Genomic DNA, 24,399 nt, shown 5'->3' on the forward strand with positions numbered 1-24,399 from the left:
AGGGCTGACACATAGACACAGACAACCATTCACACTCACATTCACACCTACGCTCAATTTAGAGTCACCAGTTAACCTAACCTGCATGTCTTTGGACTGTGGGGGAAACCGGAGCACCCGGAGGAAACCCACGCGGACACGGGGAGAACATGCAAACTCCACACAGAAAGGCCCTCGCCGGCCACGGGGCTCGAACCCGGACCTTCTCGCTGTGAGGCGACAGCGCTAACCACTACACCACCGTGCCGCCCCAATGATAAAAATATCTATTTTATAAATATAATAAAACATAAATGGCTCTATGATCTATGTGCATGTAACATCAATAAATCTGTTATTAGCGACATTTCCATGAAAGTGCTTCAGAGTAAAATAAAAGAAAAAAAAAATGAAGCACATCTCAAAACAATTGATTTTACTGAATTAAAACTTCAGCATGACAGAAAAATAAACAAAAATGAATATATAAAAACGAAAAACATGAAATTATGAAAATCTGTGCTTAAACATTTTAAAGGACTTAATAATTAAATTTTAAATTAGTGTATTCTTCTGTAAAATGCTCTCTCAAAATTACTGGCACCCCAAATTAAGAGCATGATTCCCAGTAAATTAATAATTGGTGAAGAAAGAATAACAGCCCTGAGTCTTGTCGGTGTTTTTAACGCGTATGAAACCACATGCAAACATCAGCATACGAGATTAACAAGCTCCAAGCAGTGCAGCGTGTTTCAGAGTGTTACAGAGATATGGTACTGATCAATACGGCTTGACATATCTCCATCTTACTCACAAATCCAATAACTCTCCCAAAATACAGAGATGCTGTGGTGTTTTTTATATATAATCACGTACACAGTCATGATCATTAATTATTCACGTTAAACAAAACAATGATGTTGATCTTATTCAAAGTAAGTGAAGTTGATTCTATTCAAAGTAATAATGATCATAATTACAGTAAACAAGTAAAGACAGTAAAGAAATTGAGACTGATCTTACTGAAAGGTTGTTATTGCCAAATATGATTTTCTGTGAAGTCATTCTGAAGTGTGTATTGTTCTTGTGTTGTGCTGAGCTGCACACCTGCATCATCTAGCTTTTTTTTTTTAATCTTATGTTATGCAGGTTTGGCCAAAGTTGTTCTGAATCATGTACTGTACACTCTGAATAGTGTGTTGTTCAAGATGTATCACTTCTTATCATGTGTTTTAACTCCTCCTGAAGTGTGCATTCATGTTCTGGAATGTTTGGCCCAGTCGATTAAAAATATGAGAAGTGTGAGATGTACTGATGAGGTTTAGTGAAACACATTAACCAGTGAGATTACTGAGAATAAATGGTGTTATTTTGAAACTGCATAAAATGAGAAACACAATGATGTTATTTTTTATTTAATATTTCCTTCATATCTATTAATTTATATTCCATTCTAATCAAGGATCTTTAATTTTTTTTGGTTGAGAATAACAGTTAGGATTCTCTTTCTAAGTTTTATAGTATACATTTAAGATTTATCGTTTATATTTAAGATTATAGATAGAAGTATATATTTCAGATTTTATTCATATTTATTTATTTATAGCTAGTGTCCCCAATTAGTAGGCTACTTGTGGCCAGCTACAAATTTGACACTTTAATAGTCTTGTTGATCATATCTGTTGATTTGGACTCATTGTCTTGTTAAAAGATTCACCCATAGCTTAGCTGTAACCTCCTGACAACCAAGAGGCAACCAGGAGAACAAATGTTTTTGGTCTAAAACATCCTGTTATTCAGTAGAATTCATGAAAGAGCTCCTGAACCACAAAACAGCCCCAAAACATCATTAGGTTGTATTCAGTCATGTGACTTTTGTTTGCGAGTTTCCTTCCGGTGAATGAAGTGATGGTCAGGGGAACCGATTTGGCCGCCGTTATATAAAGAGCGAGTGAAACCGTCTCCAATTATTTTCACAGTTTAGAAGCAATTGCACGGTCAAGATCCCTTCAGAAAGTTGCTCGTCGTGATGGGATTAGATCCTTACACGTTAACGAAGAAGGATTTTTTCCTACAAGTTGGAAAATTATCCATCTGTTGAGTTCCCCGACATCTCAGACTACCTGGTGCTGCAGACATCGTTCTACACGGACACATAGATGAAAACCTCAAAGAGCCTGCAGAACAAATTTTAATGTGTGTCTGGGTTAAAGATCTGAGGATCAGGACACTACAAGATAAATCTTGTATCGTTTTTGCCTGGGTAAGGAGGAATTTCTGGGCTTTTTGTACGTGTCTTTGCGATGGTTGCTAGGATGCTACAAGTTTTAGTATTGTGTGAAAACAAACCACTGCAGCTTGATTCCCAATCCTCCCTGCTCTTCTCTTCCAGCTAAATCATTCACAAAGATCCACAGAAACCCCTTTAAAGTCCTGGGGATTGGTGAAACAGGATGGAGAAGTGATCACGGTCCTCTGTAACTGCACAGCCGGGGAAGCAGTTTCATGCTGTTAAAGCCTCACTCACAACCTGCCATAAATGTTTTGGATACGCAAGGTAGGGGTTTGGTAGCTCACAGCCGTGCCGCAGGGTCGCGGTGAACCCGGGGGAAAGTTTGGGGGAGGAGTACGGGTAAAGTGCTTGTCAAGTACAGGTTGCACACCTGACTTCCTCAAGGTGTGGGAAAAATTGTGCCGTTAGCCCGTGGAAAGCGTATGTCTGATGCACGTGATCAGTGTGTGTTCAGTGAGTGTGGAGTGTGTGTGACTTGCATTTTACCAGTTTCCTGCGCTACGAGTTCGGGCCGCACTTGTGAAGCGTGTGTGACGCATGTGATTAGCACGTGACAATCACTCATAACTTGCGTGTGACACAAGCCAGGAGTGGGTATAAAACCAGCATGTCTGCAGCACTCTGCATCTGTCTTTCAACTGAAGAACATTGGATATTTTGTGGGAAAAATTTAAAAATTTTCAGTTTAAAGTTTAGAAAATGGGACCCAAGAAGAAGCGAGCAAAAGTGAAATAACCCAGCCTGAAACAGCAGAGGGGGAGGAGGAGGAAGAGTTTGATGATGATGGTAGCAGCACCGGCGAGCCCTGCACGGACAGGGAGAAGTTTGCCTTCAAGCCAGCAGAAGGCACAGCAGCCCGCCAGAGGGATTTCCACAGGTAAATACACATGCTTTAAAACATTCATTTCGGTATCTATATGCTTATGTAATTAATATTATATATGCTGATTTTCGGCGGCACGGTGGTGTAGTGGTTAGCGCTGTCGCCTCACAGCAAGAAGGTCCTGGGTTCGAGCCCCGGGGCCGGCGAGGGCCTTTCTGTGTGGAGTTTGCATGTTCTCCCCGTGTCCGCGTGGGTTTCCTCCGGGTGCTCCGGTTTCCCCCACAGTCCAAAGACATGCAGGTTAGGTTAACTGGTGACTCTAAATTGAGCGTAGGTGTGAATGTGAGTGTGAATGGTTGTCTGTGTCTATGTGTCAGCCCTGTGATGACCTGGCGACTTGTCCAGGGTGTACCCCGCCTTTCGCCCATAGGTCAGCTGGGATAGGCTCCAGCTTGCCTGCGACCCTGTAGAAAGATAAAGCGGCTAGAGAGATAATGAGATGAGATGAGATGAGATGCTGATTTTCATGTAAGTTTCAGCTAACGACACCCGGACGTGAGGACACTGCAATCCCATCATCGCTGTCAGGCCATTGTGCCATGCTCAGTGATGAGGACAAGGACATCCCGACACCCCGTCCCACCACTCAGCAGGAGCAGGACAGCAGCTCGGAGTCAGAGTGTGTTTCAGTGCTCAAACTGTTGGGCTATTTAGTTGGGATTTTTTACAGTGTAATAAAATGCGTTATTCCCTTATACTCATGTTTTATTATTTGACGTTTGCATGGTAAATTAACCTATACTCAAATAAAAACAGCAAATGAGGTGGTCTTCTTCCTTTCTACAATGCTACACACTACATGATTGGTTCCTTGGTTCCTCCCCAATATATAGACCCAGAGTCTTGCCCCTCGTGTTGTGTACGGGTCGTGTGCAGGTCGTGTGCACTGCTTGCACACCACACATAGGGGTAGAAAGTGAGATGTACTTCTGTCTTGCGCGCCGCACAAATAGCAAGTGTGGAATACTTGTGTAGGACTTCTGAGGCACGTCACTCGTACAATGACCGTGTTTCACTCATGCGTCTTACTGTCATCACAAAAAGCCCCTACTAGCCGCGCTGCTGACTTGGTTCAGGCGTACAAAAGGAGTACGGATCCTGCACGTAGTGTATGCGTTCTTGATTTGTTGCAAGACCCGTAGAATTTGCATGTGCAGGACCAAAAGTCTCCACAGGCAGTCTGCGACCTTCTAGAGTGCTGAACACACGCAAGTGTTGCACAAGTCTCAAGCACGGTTTTGCCAAATTTTTTACCATAGATCACCCTTAGCAGCCCATACAGCAGGTTGTGAGTGAGGCTTAACTCGTGAGCTCTGCTTTTGTGTTTCTGTGGATCGTCTTGATTATCTTCTCTCTAGTTCAGTGTAGGAGCCCAATCTACATTATCGTCCCTGTAAAGATCGCTCAGACATCCTGATAAAGTGAAAACACATGCATTAGTTTACAATATGGTGACCACGATCAAACAGGAAACAAAAACACATCTGAGAACTGAAGCGTCTCCTGAACTTCAAAATATCACAAAATAACAGAAAATGGCGAGAAAAGTGATTTTGTGAATCCAAATGAAATAAATCAGAGGAATTTACAAACCTTTCCTGAAGTGATCACTGCAAACTTAAGTGTTCTTCGACTCGGCTCACTTCCATCACAGAGAAAAGTTCAAGAGCCACCTCTCTCATCGTCTTTTGGTAAAATCCTTTACCTTTTCACCCTTTTTTATCACTTCACAGGGAACCCGGAAGAAACTTTTAGCAGTTTGACGGTTTGATCGATTTGAACAGCCCAAAACAACACAAGTGTAGGGCAATTTAACGACTAGCGAGGCGCCCCAGTGATAGTAACGCTTGGTGAACCGTGAGCTCAGCTGACCACCACTTCATGTCTTGTATATCTCATGTGATGTTGGATGCAGCCCACCTATAATCTATCAGCATGTTTTACAGTGGGGTCTCGGGTGTTTTTCCAGTCTACCTTTTTCACCAAACATGCAAATGCTGTTCTTTGGCAAAAAGCTTGATTCTGGTCTCATTTGACCATCATATAATATTTTAAATATAATTGAATGACGCTTGGCGAAGCTCAAGTATTCACAATTCACAAAAAAACACAGCTGCATGGAGCAGGTTAATGTGGGTATCTATGGAGGGAAAAACAGAAGTAAATACATAAAGAATCACCTCATTCTTCATCATATCGAGCGATTCTGTGAGGTACTTGATGAAGTTGTCAGGTGTAAACAATTTCTGCAATGAAAAAAAAAGCACACATCAAATGAACATATCCTGAAATATTGTGGCATTTTTGCTTCTTAATGAGTTCAATTCATTCACATGGTTGATTTAAAGTGACCCATTTCAATTATTTGTGTACTATCCACTTACGAGTATGTAATTTGAGCTGTATTTGATTTTATTTTTTGTATTTTATTGTGGTTCGTGACAAAAAGATGCATAATTACAATAATTAAAATGAATACAACCCCCCCAGAATTAAATACAACCAAACACAAAACAATAAATAGAAAGCAATAAACATGGTGGCAAGGGACAATAACAGGGCTCACGCCCCAACTGAAAATTGCCCCTTATGCTAAAAAGGGAAAAATATATATTTTAAAAAAACACATAAATATCGAAATACAATAGTACAGAAAACTAACAGTATTAATAATAAGATAATGCTGCAATGAGTGGAAGAATGGAAGAATATAACAGGCTGATGTAAATATATTTTATATTATTCTATCCACATTCACTGGATATGAGCAATTGCGCGCTCTGATTGGCTACTCTACTACTAGGATATCAGCTCATATACCATGAGTAGAGAAAAACAAAATGGCGGAGCATGTTGCTGAACCAACTGAGGATGAAATAAAAACTCTACTCGAAAACAAAACCACAAAAATACAAAAAAGCAACAAAATATGGAATGAAAATATTTGATGCTAAGAACATATCTTTTTTTATTTTTAAAGAATTATTATAGGATTTTTCACAAATTGCTCCTGTCATTTCGCTGGTTTGTTTACATTCTATGCGGAAATGATTTTGTCGGATGTTTTGTATAAAGTTTTTATTTATCGAATTTGCAAAAAATAAAAATGCTCTGTTTCTCAAAATCCAGCGAATGTGGATAAAATAAAACAGTTATTCCACTCAATCTCATCGTACATGGATTATAGACAACTCGGTGCTACGCGCTTCATCACCCATCAGCTCATGTACGACTCGATTTCATGGAATAACTGTTAATTATACTTTGAAGTATGTAATCAAGTGTTTTAAAAAGTATAATGATAACAGTAGGATTCAGGAGGCTGATAATTCCGTTGTTTGTCTTTCGGAAACTGCAGTAAGGCAGAATTCAATGAACTTAAAGTTGTACTACTTTTGCATGAAGTCGGCAGATTGTTTCATAAGTTTACAGCTCTGGGGAAAAAAACTAAATCTAAAGTAATTTTGTTTCTTGTGGTTGATGATGCATAAATTATTTGAATTATGACTCCGAGTGTTTATAGTGAGAAATTTAAAATACTTGTCACAGTTAATATGCATCATAACAGTTTTAAATTTGAAAATAATAATCGTATTATTTCTGTCTCTGTGATATTCAAGAGGCAGCAAGTTCAATGTCAAAAGTCTTTCTTGATAAGAAACATTAGCTGGATGATTAAGGATGAATTTTGTCGCACGTCTTTGTACATTTTTTATAAGACTGCGGTGCTATAGTGTAATGTATTGGCTTATCAGAATGATTCATCTAATATTGGTCTAATTTGCCTTGCATTTGAGCTCCCTTACATTTTGCACCAATAAATATAGAACAAATAAAATAATTAACAGTTATTCCACAAAATCGAGTCGTACATGAGCTGATAGGTGACGAGGCGTGTAGCACTGAGTTGTCTATAATCCATGTACAATGAGTGAGTGGAATAACTGTTTTATTCTATCCACATTCACTGGATTTTGAGAAACGGAGCATTTTTATTTTTATTTTTTGCAAATTCGATAAATAAAAACTTTATACAAAGCATTCGACAAAATAATTTCTGCTTAGGTGGACTTCTTAAAACCCATCGATGGCTGCATTTTTCCTCCATGCTCTCACGGAAGGCAGTCGCATCTCTGCTCTCCTCTCCTCTCCTCTCCTTTTTTTCCTGCTTGTGCTCTTTGTTCATCTCGTCTGCCTATACCTTTTTTTTTTGAGAGACTCTCTCCGCATTGAATTTCCAAAGTAAAAAAGCATGGATTTGATAAACTGGTCTCCCAACGAAATTGACACAGTTTCTGGGTTTGGGGGAACCCACCTGTCCTGCCGGAACGTCTGTGGAGGACATTGAAGATATCTACCTATTCGGAACCATGATTACAGGACTTTTGCTGATTGGATTAGGCATTTCCCTGGTATATGGAGGAAATCAGACAACGGTGACAGCTGTTCAAAGCCCCACAAAGCTGCCCGATGATTGGAGCGGTGGGCAAAGCTGTTGGCACTTGGACTGTGGACATTCAGAACTTATCCACAAAATGGTTGTTATCTCGGAGCAGCTTTCAGCTTTGCAAGGAATACGTATTTCGGAGACCAAATGGAATTGAATTGAACAGAATGGACGTAATGGACAGATATGGACGAGTGGTGTGGATGTGTAAAGACTGCGTCTGTTTGAAAGACTAAACAATCTCTATCTTATCGACATTCGGCTCCCTGAACAGCACCGACCTCAATCAAGGCCGTTGCTGGGGTAATATTTCCCCCAGAAGGTCACTGCTGGGAGACACTCTCGCATTCCTTCCCCAATTTTCTGCGGTCGCCGTTTTTCACCCCCAGTGTGATGAGCGGGTGCGTGACCAGCGCCGTTTGCATGGCTGCAGGAGCGGACGGCTGCTTGCTTGCACTGGGTTACCCCTACCTCCCCCCCTCCCCTCCTCCCCCCCTCCCCTGATTACCCCCTCCTTCCCCCCTTCCCCCCCTCAAGTCCCATGTTTCAAAGTGTACTTGTGTTATTGTGTGCTTTTGCGGAGGTTTTTAAATGTTCCCACACTGTACTCCTGATAGGAGCATAGTGGGGGGTGTTCTTTTTTCCTCATCTTTCCTTTTTTTTCTTTTATCCCTGTCTTCCTGTCCTGTTCCCCCTCTGTAAGGACAGGTTGATGGTCAATTTCACTGGTAACAGTGACAATAAAGGGTTCATTCGATTCAATTATTTCTATTTAATGGTTTTTGCACTAAGGGTTTATTTCTAGTTCATGGTTTTTGCACTAAGGGTTGATTCTAGTTCATGGCTTTTTGCACTAGGGGTGTTTTCTTGTTTTTAGTTTCTTGTCCTAGCATTTTTTGTCCTTGCCTGTTTTGTGTTTTTATCTAGTTTTCTGTCTCTTGTTATCTGGATTATTTTTGCCATTTGTTTTTGTCCCGTTTGTTTACCCTTGTGCCACGCCCTTTTCCCTGGATTAAATCTCTCTATTTATTTGATTACTGTCTGTGTTCTCCTTGTGGATCCTTATCTCACCATACCTCCACCACCCCTAACAGTACATTCTGGCCAACATGGATCCAGCAGAACTGACCCATCTGAGAACGGCTATGCAGCAGCAAGGGACTCTCTTCGGGACCCACCAACAAGACCTACAACAAATTACCCAGAACCTCACCACCCTGTCCAACGCACTCAACCTTCTCACCATGCAGAAGCCGTGCCTGTCAAGCCGTGCCTACCCCTTCTCAGCCATCTCCTACTTCAGCTCCTCCCACCGCCTTTCTCCATGAACCGAGACTTCCAGCACCTCAGCCCTACAACAATGGAGAACCAGGTACTTGCAGATTGTTTTTGTCTCAATATTCATTGACCCTAGAACTGCAACCTCTGGCCTTTCCCACAGAATGCTCCTGGGTAGCATATACAATAACGCTCCTCACTGGCAAGGCCAGAGAGTGGGGAACAGCGGTCTGGGATGCCAATGCACCCTTTTGTTCCAGTTTCAAGGATTTCTCCGAGGAGATAAGGCGAACTTTTGATTAGTCTCTGTCCGGACGGGAGGTGGCCAGAGAGCTCATGGAGCTGCGGCAGGGGTCCCGGTCTACCTCGGATTACGCCATTGAGTTCCAGACGTTGGCGACTTCATGCGGTTGGAGCGAGAATGCCCAGATCGACGCGTTCCTGCACGGCTTGTCCGACGCCATCAAGGACGAATTGGTATCGCGGGAACTGCCGTCAGACCTCTCCAGCCTCATGGACCTTGCCAACTGCATCGATGCTCAGATCCAGCAATGGAGGAGAGAGAAGAACTGCCCCAGATTCACCTCCTCTCCACCTCCCGCCACGTCCGTCGAACCCATGCAGGTAGACCAGGTTCGGGTGTCAGTGGAGGAACATCACCGGTGGAGCACTGGGGCCTGTTTCTACTGCGGTCAGCGAGGACACACCTGCCGAGCCTGCCCGCTAAAAGGACGAGCCCCACCAGTGAATCGAGGGGCCCTAGTGGGTAACACTCGGAACCAGTGCCCCGCTGATCGACCGTTACTCCCTGTCATCATTATCCACGACAACCAGCATCACCATCTCCAGGCCCTTGTCGACTCAGGGGCAGACAGGAACCTAATCTGCTCCGCCACTGCCAAGCGTCTGGGAATTCCGCTACTTGCCTCGACGTCCTTCTCACAGTCCTGACACTTAATGGCACCGGCTTGACCACCATCACCCACATTACTGCCCCGCTCACCCTGAGGATTTCTGGTAACCACTCAGAAACCATCCAGCTCCATGTCATGAACAACCCCCACGTACCCATCATCCTAGGATTACCCTGATTAACGCTGCACAACCCTCACCTAAACTGGGCCAATAATGCCATCCTAGGCTGGAGCCATTCCTGCCTAGCTTCCTGCCTGAACTCCGCTCTGCCTCCTGCCAGACCACCACAGCCTCCAGCCAGCGAGTTTCCCGACCTCTCTCATGTGCTTCCGGAATACCTGGACTTAAGACTTGTTTTCAGCAAGACCCAAGCAGTGTCCCTCCTTCCTCACAGATCCTATGACTGTGGAATCAACCTCCTGCCCAGGACAGAGCCACCCAAAGGGTGACTCTACTCTCTGTCTCCCATTGAAAGGCAAGCTATGGAGAAGTACATCTCCGAGTCTCTGGCAGCTGGGATCATCCGCCCTTCTTCCTCCCCAGCAGGGGCGGGATTCTTCTTCGTGGATAAGAAGGACAAGTCGCTCCACCCATGCATTGATTATCGAGGTCTCAATGCCATCACAGTCAAGAACCGCTACCCACTACCGCTCATGACTACAGCCTTTGAACTACTCCAGGGAGCCAAGATATTCACCAAGTTAGACTTACGCAATGCCTACCATCTCGTCAGGATCAGGGACAAGTGGAAGATGGCCTTCAACACCACCACTGGCCACTACGAGTACCTCGTGGTCCCTTTTGGCCTGACCAATGCACCCGCAGTCTTCCAGGCACTCGTCAACGACGTCCTGAGGGACTTTCTCAACATCTTCGTTTTGGTGTACCTGGATGACATCCTGATCTTCCCTCACTCCCTGGAGGAACATCAGGGCCACGTCCAGCAGGTCCTCCAGCGCCTGCTAGAAAATAATCTATATGTCAAGGCAGAGAAAAGCTAATTTCACCAAAGCTCCGTCTCGTTTCTGGGGTTCATCATCTCCCTGGCTAGGATCCAGATGGACCCCCTCAAGCTTGAGGCAGTCGCTGACTGGCCCACCCCATCCTTGCGACAAGAGCTCCAGCATTTCTTGGGATTCGCAAATTTCTACAGGTGCTTTATCCGCAACTTCAGCACAGTGGCTGGACCTCTCACAGCTTTAACCTCAACTAAGACCTCATTCAAGTGGGGGGAGGACATGGAGAGAGCCTTCTCCATGCTCAAGCACAAGTTCACCACAGCACCCATTCTCACCATACCCGATCCCACAAAAGAGTTTATCGTGGAGGTCAACGAGTCCGAGTCTGGGGTCGGAGCCATCCTCTCCCAGAGGGCCAACGATAACAAGGTCCACCCCTGCTCCTTCTTCTCTCACTGGCTGTCCCCTGCTGAACGAAATTATGACATCGGCGACAGAGAGCTGTTAGCCATCAAGCTAGCCTTAGAGGAGTGGAGGCACTGGCTCGAGGGATTGGGTCTCCCCTTCCTCATCTGGACTGACCACAAGAATCTGGAATACCTCAAATCCACCAAACGCCTTAACTCACGGCAAGCCCGATGGTCTTTCTTCTTCTCCCGTTTCCAATTCACGCTCTCCTACCACCCAGGCTCCAAGAACGGCAAACCCGACACCCTGTCCAGGTTATTCTCTGCCCACCAGGAGGAGTCTAGCATGCCTGAAACCATCCTCCCTCCACGCTGTCTGGTGGGGGCCGCCCTACTTGAGGTAGAGACATTGGTGCAGAAGACCCTGGAGCAGGACCCCGGAGAAGGTAACTCAAGCAACATACCACCTAACCATCTGCTTATTCCCTGTTCTGTGTGAACCCAGGTGCTGCAGTGGGGTCATGGCTCCAAGTTGGCTTGTCATCCGGGAGCTGCTCGAACCCTGGCACTCATCCAACAGCGCTTCTGGTGGCCATCCATCAAGGAAGATGTCCAGGAGTTCGTGGCAGCCTGTGACACATGTGCCCAGAACAAGACAGCCAATCGACCCCCTGCCGGCCTGCTAAGACCCCTCCTGATTCCTCATCAACCCTGGTCTCACATCGCCCTGGAATTCGTCACAGGACTCCCCAACTCAGGTGGCAACACATGCATCCTCACAGTTATTGACTGGTTCTCCAAGACAGTCCATTTTGTCCCTCTGCCCAAGCTTCCCACAACTAAAGAAACTGCCGAATTACTCATCCTTTATGTTTTCCGCCTACACGGACTCCCCACTGACATCGTTTCTGACCGGGGTCCTCAGTTCACTGCGCAATTCTGGAGGACCTTCTGCAAACTCATCGGGGCCTCCTGTAGCCTCTCCTCAGGGTTCCATCCTCAAACCAACGGCCAGGTGGAATGGGTGAATCAAGCTTTGGAGGTGGCACTCAGGTGCATGACGTCCAGGGATGCTGCTTCTTGGAGTAAGTACTTACCTTGGGTCAAGTATGCTCACAACACTCTCCCTTCATCTGCCACAGGCCTCTCGCCCTTACAGTGTTCCCTATGTTACCAACCACCACTCTTCCCCAACCAAGAGGAGGAGGTCACCATACCCTCAGCCCAGACCTTCATATGCCACTGCAGGAGGACGTGGGCATCGGCTTGGAGAAGACTCATTCACTCCACCCTAGCATCCAAGAGGCAGACCAACAAACACCGCTCTAAGGCACCCACTTACCAGGTGGGGCAGCGAGTCATGCTCTCCATGCGCCATCTGCCACTCAGAACTGTCTCCCACAAGCTGGCACCCAGATACCTAGGACCCTTCCTCATCAGCAAGGTAATAAATCCATGTTCCGTCAGACTGGCATTACCACTCACCATGCGACGTATTCACCCCACTTTCCATGTGTCACAGCTTAAACCTCTGGTCTCTAGTTCTTTGTTTCCACCCTCCAAACCCCCTCCTCCTCCCAGGCTCATTGATGGCAGCGAAGCCTACATGGTAAAAAAGCTGCTGAAGGTGCGGCGGCGAGGCAGAGGACTCCAGTATCTGGTGGACTGGGAGGGTTACAGTCCCGAGGAGAGAAGTTGGGTCTGCGCCAGGTTCATCTTGGGCCCAACCCTCATCTCTGACTTCCACCAGCAACACCCTGATGCTCCTCCTAAAGCGCCTGGAGGCGCTTGTTGAAGGGGGCGGTACTGTCATGCTCCGCTCCGGACATCCACTCTGGAGATTACGAATCTCTTACGCCAGCGGCGATCCGGAACGGGAATTCCTTCATGCCTGCATTCACTTCCTGGTTTTCTCTGCTGTTATAAAAATGCTGTTCTCAGGCAGGAACTTTGCCAGAATGTCTCGCTTTGCTTCTAGCCATTTTTATGCCTCTGTTATGTTTCATGGTTGTTTGCTCAAGCTCATTTTTTCTATTTCATGGTTTTTGCACCAAGGGTTTATTTCTAGTTCATGGTTTTTGCACTAAGGGTTGATTCTAGTTTATGTTTTTTTGCAGTAGGGGTGTTTTCTTGTCTTTTTTTTCTTGTCCTAGCATTTTTTGTCCTTGCCTGTTTCGTGCTTGTGGCAGTGGGGGCATGGTCAAGCGTCGGTCTGTGACCGGAGGGCGGAGTCAGGGAAGGTAAGTGGCAGAATCACTGCACCTGAGGTTATTTAATGTGTTTGTGTGTCTTCCCCAGTGACCGCGCCCTATTTAAGAAGAGAGAGCGAGAGCAGAGGGAGCTCTCTCCCCGACCAGACGACTGGAGTGTGTGCGTGCGTGTGTGGCTGAGAGTAAACTTGACACTGAAAAGTGAAAATAAAAGTTTTGTGAACTCAGTTCTGGCCTGCCGTCCCTCTGTGCTCCACCCACCCATACGAACTGCTACAGTGCTTTTGTCTAGTTTTCTGTCTCTTGTTATCTGGATTATTTTTGCCATTTGTTTTTGTCCCGTTTGTTAACCCTTGTGCCACGCCCTTTTCCCTGGATTAAATCTGTCTATTTATTTGATTACTGTCTGTGTTCTGCTTGTGGATCCTTATCTCGCCACACCTCCACCTCCCCTAACAGAAGTACTTTTCCACACAACAAAAGCGAAGAACTGTTTGTTACTGGTATGATAAGTGTACAAATGAATGAGTGTATACTGGATCTGTTTTCCATTTTAAAAATGGAAGACATTAAAAACACCATAATGACAGTGAAAATGTGCAGTGAATAATAATAATAATTTATGATCTCTCATCAATCATAGTTGTTAATTAGTAATTTACATGGAGCATATTTAAAAAGACATTTATATGATGTAATTATATTTATATTTGCATATCACTGTAGACCATCAGATGTCATTCCTCGGATCAGTGCTCATTTGTTTTGGCTATTGTCAATGCCCATTAACCAGATCAGATCAGACCCTGCTGACTTACTTTGTCCTTGCAATAATCACAGATGTCATTCATGCCTATTAAAATGGTCACCAGCTTCCAATCTTCTATAAAGTTTAACCCCTGAATAAAAAGGATGAAATACATGAAGATTAAAAACTATATGAAAGCAGACTGCAGGAATTTTACTACAATGAGTTGTAATGTATTTATATTCCATATGAGGGTCAAAATGACCAAACTGAAATCTTACTGGATAGGTTTTGAAGGTGTCAATCATGTTCCTGGCCTGTTCAGAGAAATTACTGTAAAACATAGGCAATTGTATAGTAAGGTACACAAACAGAAACAACAAGAAGATAAATATTCATGCTTATACAGTAGGGGAGAGTGGGAGAGTTGGGACAGTTTGTACTCGCAGAAATGAATTTCATCCAGTCAGGTTTTAGATGACATCAGAAGTTTGATGTTGCCCCTGAGAGTAACCAACTTCCTTTGGAACCATGAAGTTTGACCCTGCAGTAAGGCCTGTATAGTTCAATATTTCTCCACCTCCATTCTATGGTGTAATGTACGCTGGTGAATTCGGGGTTTGTTAGGAATAAAAGTATGGAGCCTCAAGTTACCGGATATAGTATTATTTATTAAAGTTAAATTCTGGGGAAAAACATGTAAATAATTTTTTTTTAAAAATGTCCAGATGGGGGGAGTTGGGACAGTTCATCCTGTTAGTTTTTTTTTCTCATGGTTTACAAATATAAAATTGTTTAAAAAAGTTTGCTAAAAATGTTTGCGTGTCCCTGCATGAGGATTAATCTTATTTTGTTCCTTCTTGAGAATGGAACTGTTTTGTCGAGTCAGGTTTTGGGTAAACTGACATTTTTCTATCGCTGTACCAACATTGTGTGTTCATACAGTTCATATGGGACAAGTTCGGATAATAAATAAAAATTAAACATGTAAGATTAAGCTAGGTCTTTTATTTTTGTTCCAGGTCTCCACATTATGTCCCAAGGCTCCCAATATAATGTCCCATAATGTCTCCCTTCAATGTCCCATGTCTTACTGCAAAAAATAACGACAGAGAAAGTGAATCCTGAAGGCCGGTGTATGTGACGAGCTGAGAAACTCATGCTGTGGTAAGAGCGTACAGTAAATCCTCTCTAATGCAGTATGATGCAAAGAATTTCACATGATCTACAAAAGCTGAAAACTTGTCCCAAGTCTCCCTGCGCTTCCCTATATTTGCATATACTGCATATGACAAAAAATTGCCTTTGAATAGATTATATTGATGAGATAAATTAAACATCTTAAACAGTTTAGATTTTGTAGGTATATACGCATATGTGGGGTTTTGTGTGTGTGCGTGCATGCGTGCGTGCGTATCTTTTTCCCTAAGGTCATATTTATTATGCTTATCACATAATTATGCTCATTACATTTCAGCACAGAGTTCATAAACACCAGAGTTATTTCATGCACGTGTTCATTCATTTTCAATAAGCACTTGTTTGAATTTGGTGTCTACTCTGGGAACACTGGTGAGAACACACCCTCAATGGGTTGCCTGTCCATCTCAAGGCAGTAAGAATACACACACACACACACACGTTTGCCAATTCATTTACTGACATGTTTTTGGAGGGAAAGAAATACTTTTGGGTTATTTTTCCCTCAACGATTATTATGGGATGGGGTTTTGAAGAGGTTTTAATGCTTTGGGAGTGTCCATTTACTTAAACTTTTATGTCCACATACTATTTCAGTAAAGAGGTTGAAATCAACATCATTTTAATTACACCACAGTGTGGGTTTTTAGGGTCTGAGCACCGGAGGGCACTGCAGCGAGGTGCAAGGCTGTATTCTTTTCCTAAGGATTCTTATTATATTCTGCTTCCTCCTCTTCTTTTTTTTCAAGACTTGGCCATTTTTGAGGTGCTTCCCATGAGCAAAACCTCATGAAATATGGTACACACATCAGTCCTGGCCATCATGACTCAAGGATAGAGACTTGGCCCCGGGTGTGTCCGGGGGACTCCATAGCACCTCCACATGTCATTGAGGCTTTTTCCCAGTATATAGTTTCACCTCTCCATGTCAGATTTGGTAGGTGTGTGGGGAGCCCCAAAACGAATAAAACTGTAATGTACATTGTATTAGCCACACTCAACAGGAAGTGAGTTATTTTTGGCTTTGTGCGTTTTGATACGTGTTACATTTTGATGTTCTCCTCCAAGGCAGTTTGTTGGATTCATGCCAGATTTGGTATACTGGAGGTGCTCGGGCCCTTCATCGCTGCTTGCGGCTATACTTATTATTGTTGTCATGAATATTATTGCTGTTGAAAAAATTATGTCAAAAATCATTTTCAGCATTTATTTGCATGCACTGTAAACTGGTTGACCAAATGGTTGATCAGGCACAGGATAAGTGTTCATCAAGCACATCTTCCATTATGACCCTAAACAGTTGTTGCAGATTAAATAAAAGGATAAAGATACGGTTGCTTCTACAGTCCTCGTTAACTGTCAAAAGGTCAATGTTTCATAATAGGAGATATCACTTTATTATTTATATTACAGTAATAAAGCTAATCTAGAAATGCAGCTAAATTATTCTGGATAATTAGACACATGGGAAAACTCTGCGGTAGCTGTGTTGCTATGGTTACACCGTGAAGGTACAATGTGTGCTACTTGTGTGTGTGTGTGTGTGTGTGTGTGTGTGTGTGTGTGTGTGTGGTGTGTGTGTGTGTGGCCTAAGCATTTCCTTTAAAACAAATTCCAAACAACAAATGTAACCGATATTCAATAAAATCTTGACTAAATCTGATCTTCAAGCACAACAAAAACATGACACTACATACTGTACTGTTCTCAAATCAACACTGATTCATTCATATGAGCACACTGATATTTAAATATAATTATTTCTGTGAAATTGGAGAGGCATGCAGTGTTTGAACGTTGTACTTACACTGTGTTGTGACCAGTGATGGCTAAATTAAAGCCGGTCATGTTAATATCTGCAGGATGTCCGTTCAAGGTTACTTTCGGTGCTGGAAAAATCACATCTGGGTTAAAGAGTTTCACAATGTCTGAAAGAAAGAGTGAGAGAAAGAGTGAGACAGAGTGAGAGAAAATGAGAGCAAGAGAGAACTATCCTCTGTCTGAACCTGAGATAACGTATCTTACTTGCGAGAGTGATGACATCGCGGTATGTTCCATGGCCTCCAATGCTGTACACAGCAAGATAAAGTTCTGCTGTCAGTAAAGCTCATGGGATGAATTTGTTAAAGGCATGTGATCATTTAAACAGTTACCTCTCATTTTATTAGTGAGATCATTGGGTTATTCAGTCAAACTTCACCCAGTTAATCTACTTATAGGGCTAGAGGAGCTATTAATGACATCACATTTAGAAGATGAAAGTGCATGTGTGAGAGAGAAAGAGAGAGAGAGAGAGAGAGAGAGAGAGAGAGAGAGAGAGAGAACCCGAGAGATACTGAGTGAGAGAGAACCTGAGCGAGACTGAGAGAGAGAGAGAGAGAGAGAGAGAGAGAACCCAAGAGAGACTGAGAGAGAGAGAACCTGAGCGAGACTGAGAAAGAGAGAGAGAGAGAGAGAGAGAGAGAGAAAACCCAAGAGAGACTGAGAGAGAGAGAACCTGAGCGAGAGAGAGAGAGAACCCGAGAGATACTGAGTGAGAGAGAGAAAGAGAGAACCTGAGCGAGACTGAGAAAAAGAGAAAGAGAGAACCTGAGCGAGACTGAGAAAGAGAGAGAGAGAGAGAGAGAACCCAAGAGAGACTGAGAGAGAGAGAACCTGAGCGAGAGAGAGAGAACCTGAGCGAGAGAGAGAGAGAGAGAACCTGAGCGAGACTGAGAAAGAGAGAACCCAAAAGAGACTGAGAGAGAGAGAGAACCTGAGCAAGACTAAGAGAGAGAGAGAGAGAGAGAGAGAGAGAGAGAGGTAAAGACAGGCAACTTCCCCAGGTGAAATGGAATTGCATTAAAATTGTTTTGGGTAATTTTGTAAAATTGACTCAGTATAAATCACAGTGTATAGATTAATATTTATGCCACTAGGATTTGGATATGAGTGTTGTATGAATGTTGTATGAATGTTGTAAATCAAGTTTATACTTTATTTTGAAAGTGTATACCATGTATCAAGTTGAATTCAGGCAATTTAATCAAATTTAATTGTAAAATAATTGGATGTAGAGAGAGGCGGAAGCACAATCATTTATTGATTGCTGATTGGCTGAAACAGTAATGACAGAACCTGACTTTTTTTTTCTAAAATGCCCTGATGTAGCACTGTAGAATTTTAAATCTTTATTTGATTAGTTGACTTAAAAAAGCTGATTAAACAACCAAAAAATTATTTCTTTTTTGCAAAAAAAAAGTATTAAAACCTTATTTAGAAATGTACATTACGAAATGCAAATATGAAATGCTACAATGGCTGATATACAAGTTCAAAATGAAGCACGCAAATTCAGATAGATGCAAATACACAATACAGCTCTACTGGTTCCAAAATTATTATAAATTATAAATTAAGTTCTGTAGAACAGGATAAAGCAGCTAGAGATAATGAGATGAGATAAATGAAGTTGATATATGGTGAAACTGAACAGCCATGCTCAGAATATTCAGTACCTCCATGACACATCACGATACTCGAATGGCACTCCGATGACTGTAGACGCATTGGCACCGATGGCTGTCTGATAAAAAGACAGAATTTTTAAAGTCAAATAAGTAGCAGTAGTGAGCCACGAAAGTGGGAGATGAGTTAAGGGGGCTCGCTCACCCTTCTCAGAATCCTCTGCACCAAGTAGTGAGTCACTACGTTCTATCCAAAAACAATCCGTCTACATCCGAGACCATAAATCTTAAATTGTAATCTGAAATTGAAGATATTTTGCCAAAGGATCGATATTTTAAACTATTTCAACTGATCCATTCCATTTTTGCATGGTTATTCCATTGTAATGGACCCGAACTGGCCTCGGCTGTCTCACCCACAGCCTCGAAGGAAAGAAAAGATAAGGTATATTTCGTTCCAAACTTCCACGTATGACAGAGATGAAAAAAAGTTTGAGATGGATGTCAAAGAGATCATTCACGATGAATTTGCAGAGGTTTTGTTGCAGAGAGAGAGAGAGAGAGAGAGAGAGAGAGAGAGAGAGAGAGAGCGCTAGCAAGTAGTGTTGCTTTCACATGCTTTCAAAATAAAAACAATGAATTGGATTCTGGGAAGGGTGAATTGGTCCTTTAACCTATTCAGTTTCAAAGGTTTATTAGCATTAAACTAAAACCTACAGCACATATATACAGTGCCGTCCACGATTATTGGCCCCCCTTGTAAAGATCAGTAAAAAGGGTTAGAAAAAAAATCCACCTTTTGGTGAAGTCGCTTCATCTCACACTGAAAAAATGAGAAAAATCCAACTTTTAATTAAAATATAAATAAAAATATTTATTAAGAGAAAAACAAATTTCTCGTCAAGAAAATATTATTTTCAACAAAAACAGAAACTTGATTCTGTGCTCAGTGAACCATTTTAGTGTTGATTTGAACAGATGCTTCGGATCATCGTCCTGCTGACAACCCGGTTTTAGTTTCCTGGCAGAGGAGCCAGATTCTGATTTAAAATGTCCTGGTGTTTCATGGAGTCCATGATGTCATGGACCCTAAAAAGGTTTCAGGGCCTTTGGAGGAAAAACAGCCCCAAAACATCACAGAACCTCCACCATATTTTACAGTTGGGATCGGGTTCTCTTCATTATAGCCGTCCTTCTGTTTACTCCAAACCCACCGCGAGTGTTTATCGCCAAAAAGCTCAGTTTTTGTTCCATCAGACCAGAGAACACAGTTCCAGTCAAAGTTGTTGTAGCGTTTCGCAATCTTCAGGTTCTTATGTTTGGGGTTAACTGACAGAAAAGGCTTTTTTCTGGAACCTTCCAAATAATCTGTTGGTATAGAGGTGGAGTCTGATGGGGGTATTGGAGAGTCGGAAACCAAGATTTTACTTTTTCTTGTAATTCACCAACAGTGACTCTTGGGGATTTTTTGCCTCTCTTACCCTCCTCACTGTCCGTGGGGGTAAAATAAGCTCAGATCCTCTTCCAGGTGAGTGTGGAACAGTTCCAGCTGGTATCCACTTTTTTTTAATTTTTGCCCTAACAGTAGAAATGGACATTTTCAGGTGAGGAGCTGTTTTTTTTTTTTAATCCCCATTCCCTGATTTATGAAGGTCAACACACTTCTCCCTCATTGGGTTTGTGTGTCTCTTATCTTTCCCATGGTGATGTTGAGGGAATTTGGCCTCTGTGCCGCCTCATATTTGTTCCCCAGTTAATCAGGAAGTCATGGATTACAGCTTGAAAGTTCCTACACACTTCAATCAACTCAAACACATCCAATTTAAATGGAAACACTTCAGTTACTGTACATTGTGTTCACGATCATTTCCAGGGATGCCAATAATAGTGGTACATATGTTTTTGGAGAAAATAATTATTTCGTGATGAGGGATTTGTTTTTCTCTGAATCAATTTATTTCAATTACAGGTTGGATTTTTCTAATTTTTTTTCAGTGTGAGATGAAGCGACTTCACCAAAAGGTGGATTTTTTTCTAATCCTTTTTACTAATCTTTATAAGGGGTGCCAATAATTATGGAGGGTACTGTTTGTAAATTTTTACTACCTGTGGGTACAAACAAGGTGAATGTACATTTGTAAATGTAATTTACAACAGTTGTGTTTAAGGATAATTATGTAATTTAAATGACATTAAAAATACATTAAAGATTCTTTCAATCTTCTATTTAAAGGGCAAAATACACAGATCTTTGAGGTCACCATCTCACTGATAAAAAAAAAAGCCTGATGTGCATTTTTCAGAGTGTAAACAGAAAAGGAGATTAAAATCTGCTGACAGGTGAACAATAACACTCAAAGCTGATGTGCTATAAATAATGGGTGGTGGCAAAACACAGTCGAATTTTGACAAATTCTACTATAGTTCTGAAACTATAAACTTTCCTTCACTGAAATATGTTTCTCCTTCCTTTGCATCGATCTCAACCACATGTAAATGTTCCAACATTTTAGCACCTGTTTACCCCCAAAAGTGAAAAGGAGAAAATAGCGTTTAAAGTTTTCATTCCAGTTCCACATCTACACTTATTGTAACCTAATCTACTAATGCTTTTAAATTTTAAATAACAGCATGGTTACACTAGGAAATGATTTTTTTATTAGGACATTTAAACATTTTACATCTTTGTTGTCATCTGGAAAGATTGTGTTAGCATTCTTCTCGGTTTTAACAATGGTATTATTGCAGAGGCATCAGACATTTTGGTATCTGATTACAAACTAAATCATATTTTGGACAGCCATGGCCTAAAGGTTAGAGAAGGTCAGGTCTGGGACCAAAAGGTCACTGATTCGATTCCCAGGACCAGCAGGGAAAATATGTGGGGTGGGGGAGTGAATGATCAGGGTTGGGCTTCCTGAAAGCCTCTTAAAACGAAGAACATCTTTAATTTCCTCTTAAGATCCATCGTTAAGCTAACATTGTTTTCCCAAACAACATCGTAGCCAAAGTAGTCCATTAGTTCGTTCTTAATTTACGATGGACCTGGATCACTCTTTCACAACAAAGAGCATCTCCTCACAGCTGAATACACAGAATACATAGTTTTCACATGACGTCACAGAGTCGGGGATTCCCTAGTGGCGGCCATCTTGCAGGTCAAGCTTACCGTACGGGTCACTGAGCACACATTGTAACGCGTGAGTACAAAGTCTTCAAAAGAACCCAAGCAGGCTATTTAAAGCTAGCAATGGTGCACACCTGTTGTATTCATGGCTGTCGTAATAGGTCAGATGATGACGTCAAGCGGAGCTTTTATGGAATTCCCACTGTATGGGAGCACGAAGGCGAGCAAACAAAGAAACTCAGCATACAAAGGAGAAATCTATGGCTTGCGAGAATCAACCTCAAAGATTATCAGCCTTCCAAACACAGCAAAGTCTGCTCCGATCATTTTATAAGTGGTAAGTTGTTTAAATAAACAATCAATTGTGTTTAAGTTTGTTTTTGGAAACCAAAACATCGTGTAAACAATCTCTGGAGAATGCCTAACTGGAACTGCTGAGTGTACGTTTACATTGTAATGTACACTTAATATCGCTCATTTGTCACATTTCTATTTCTATTTCCAATGTTTACATACCTGGGGCGGCACGGTGGTGTAGTGGTTAGCGCTGTCGCCTCACAGCAAGAAGGTCCTGGGTTCGAGCCCCATGGCCGGCGAGGGCCTTTCTGTGCGGAGTTTGCATGTTCTCCCCGTGTCCGCGTGGGTTTCCTCCGGGTGCTCCGGTTTCCCCCACAGTCCAAAGACATGCAGGTTAGGTTAACTGGTGACTCTAAATTGACCGTAGGTGTGAATGTGAGTGTGAATGGTTGTCTGTGTCTATGTGTCAGCCCTGTGATGACCTGGCGACTTGTCCAGGGTGTACCCCGCCTTTCGCCCGTAGTCAGCTGGGATAGGCTCCAGCTTGCCTGCGACCCTGTAGAAGGATAAAGCGGCTAGAGATAATGAGATAATGAGATGTTTACATACCTTGGCTGTAATTAGGACACGACTGTCACTTGTTTTTATATGGTGGACTTCACGGACCCAGCCACAGACAAAATAATTGTATGACTCCAGCGACTTGTATGCTTTGAGGTCGTCAAGTGTGTAGACACTTTTACTATTCACGAAATAGTTCACAATATCAGGATATGATATGGATGGCAGCCCTGCATAGTCACTTGAAAATGCTTCTTTGTCCACTTCGTAGGGGTCAATTCCCCCAATCAAGGCCAGTTTGGCTGCATACCGTTGTTGTTAGATGTCGTCCAATGTATCCATATACTTCCGTTTGCTTGATTTTGCCGACATTGATCTTTATTTTAGAAAACTGACTATATAACTTCATAAATTCGTACGAGATAACGTAGCCGGTAATAGCGATGGTCCATTTTGTTTGCCCCACAATATGGCGGCTGGAGGGCGTTCCCCGGAATGCCGTGACGTCAGTGAAAGCTATGTATATGCCTCCAAGGGACTCTTACAGTCAGTGGGCGGAGACTGGTGTTGAATCTGCTGCCGGTGTTCAATTATTTTTCTTGTACATTGCAAGTACATAGAGTTAATTATTAAATAATTATTTGCAAAATATTATGAATATATTTCAATATGTTACGGAATTAAGTATGAATATCAGCATGTCACACTGATATCGCCACATTTTAATCAAATTGAACTCCATTAGGTAAGTGATTATCTCATTTAGTGTTATAAATGAGACACATTTCTGCACCTCTAACATTGTGTGTGTATAAGGAAGAACACTGCCAACATGGCATTGTGGATAACAGCTGAAATGATCCTGACTGTGACAGGATAAGCGGCTACAGATAATGGATGGATGGACGGATAATCCTGACTGCATGACTGGGTAATGATGAAGTGAGCGAACATGGGGAAAACATTTTACTTAATTTTTTAATTTAAAAACACACTCGTCTTTAACTGCCTCTTAAGATCCAACATTAAGCTAACATTGTTTTCCTGAACCACATCGTAGCCAAAGTAGTCCTTTAGTTTGCTCTTAATTTACGATGGATCTCTCTGGTGGGGAAGGAGCCTGAGCTTGTGCGCGAGGTTGAGAGGTACCGACTACATATAGTTGGGCTCACCTCAACATAGAGCTTGGGCACTGGAACCAATTTCCTGGAGAGGGGTTGGACTCTCTTCCATGCTGGAGTTGCCAAGGGTGAGCGGTGCTAGGCAGGGGTGGGGCTATTGGTAGCCCCCCAGTTTGGCGCACTAACATTGGAGTTCTCCTCAGTAAATGAGAGGGTTGTTTCCCTGCACATTCGGGTCAGGGAACGGTCTCTGACTGTCATTTGCGCTTATGCACCAAATAGTAGTTCAGAGTACCCGGCCTTCCTGGAGTCCTTGAGCGGGGTACTAGACAGTGCACCACAAGGGGACTCCATTGTTTTACTGGGGGACTTCAACACTCACATGGGCAATGATGGTGAGACCTGGAGGGGTGTGTTTGTGAGGAACGGTCTACCCGATCTGAAACCGAGTGGTGTTCTTTTGTTGGACTTCTGTGCCATGCACGGTTTGTCCATAATGTACACCATGTTCGAGCATAAGGGTGTCCA

At 42.8% G+C, this 24,399-nt stretch overlaps 1 protein-coding gene across 2 annotated transcripts in view; it reads right to left on the reverse strand.

Annotated features, from left to right (window-relative positions):
* Positions 1-24,399, reverse strand: part of si:dkey-177p2.18 (phospholipase B1, membrane-associated) — a 49,387-nt gene that overhangs the window by 8,786 nt on the left and 16,202 nt on the right. For both annotated transcript variants that reach the window (XM_060933192.1, XM_060933191.1), the window contains exons 5-10: positions 18,817-18,884; positions 17,345-17,388; positions 17,127-17,247; positions 14,401-14,452; positions 14,190-14,270; positions 5,336-5,401 (exon numbers count right to left, since the gene is read on the reverse strand). In XM_060933192.1, coding sequence (XP_060789175.1) covers positions 5,336-5,401; positions 14,190-14,270; positions 14,401-14,452; positions 17,127-17,247; positions 17,345-17,388; positions 18,817-18,884 — 432 coding nt within the window. The remainder of the gene's footprint in view (positions 1-5,335; positions 5,402-14,189; positions 14,271-14,400; positions 14,453-17,126; positions 17,248-17,344; positions 17,389-18,816; positions 18,885-24,399) is intronic.

This window comes from Neoarius graeffei, chromosome 11, assembly GCF_027579695.1.
Source record: "Neoarius graeffei isolate fNeoGra1 chromosome 11, fNeoGra1.pri, whole genome shotgun sequence".
In the NCBI taxonomy this organism is placed as follows: Eukaryota; Metazoa; Chordata; class Actinopteri; order Siluriformes; family Ariidae; genus Neoarius; species Neoarius graeffei.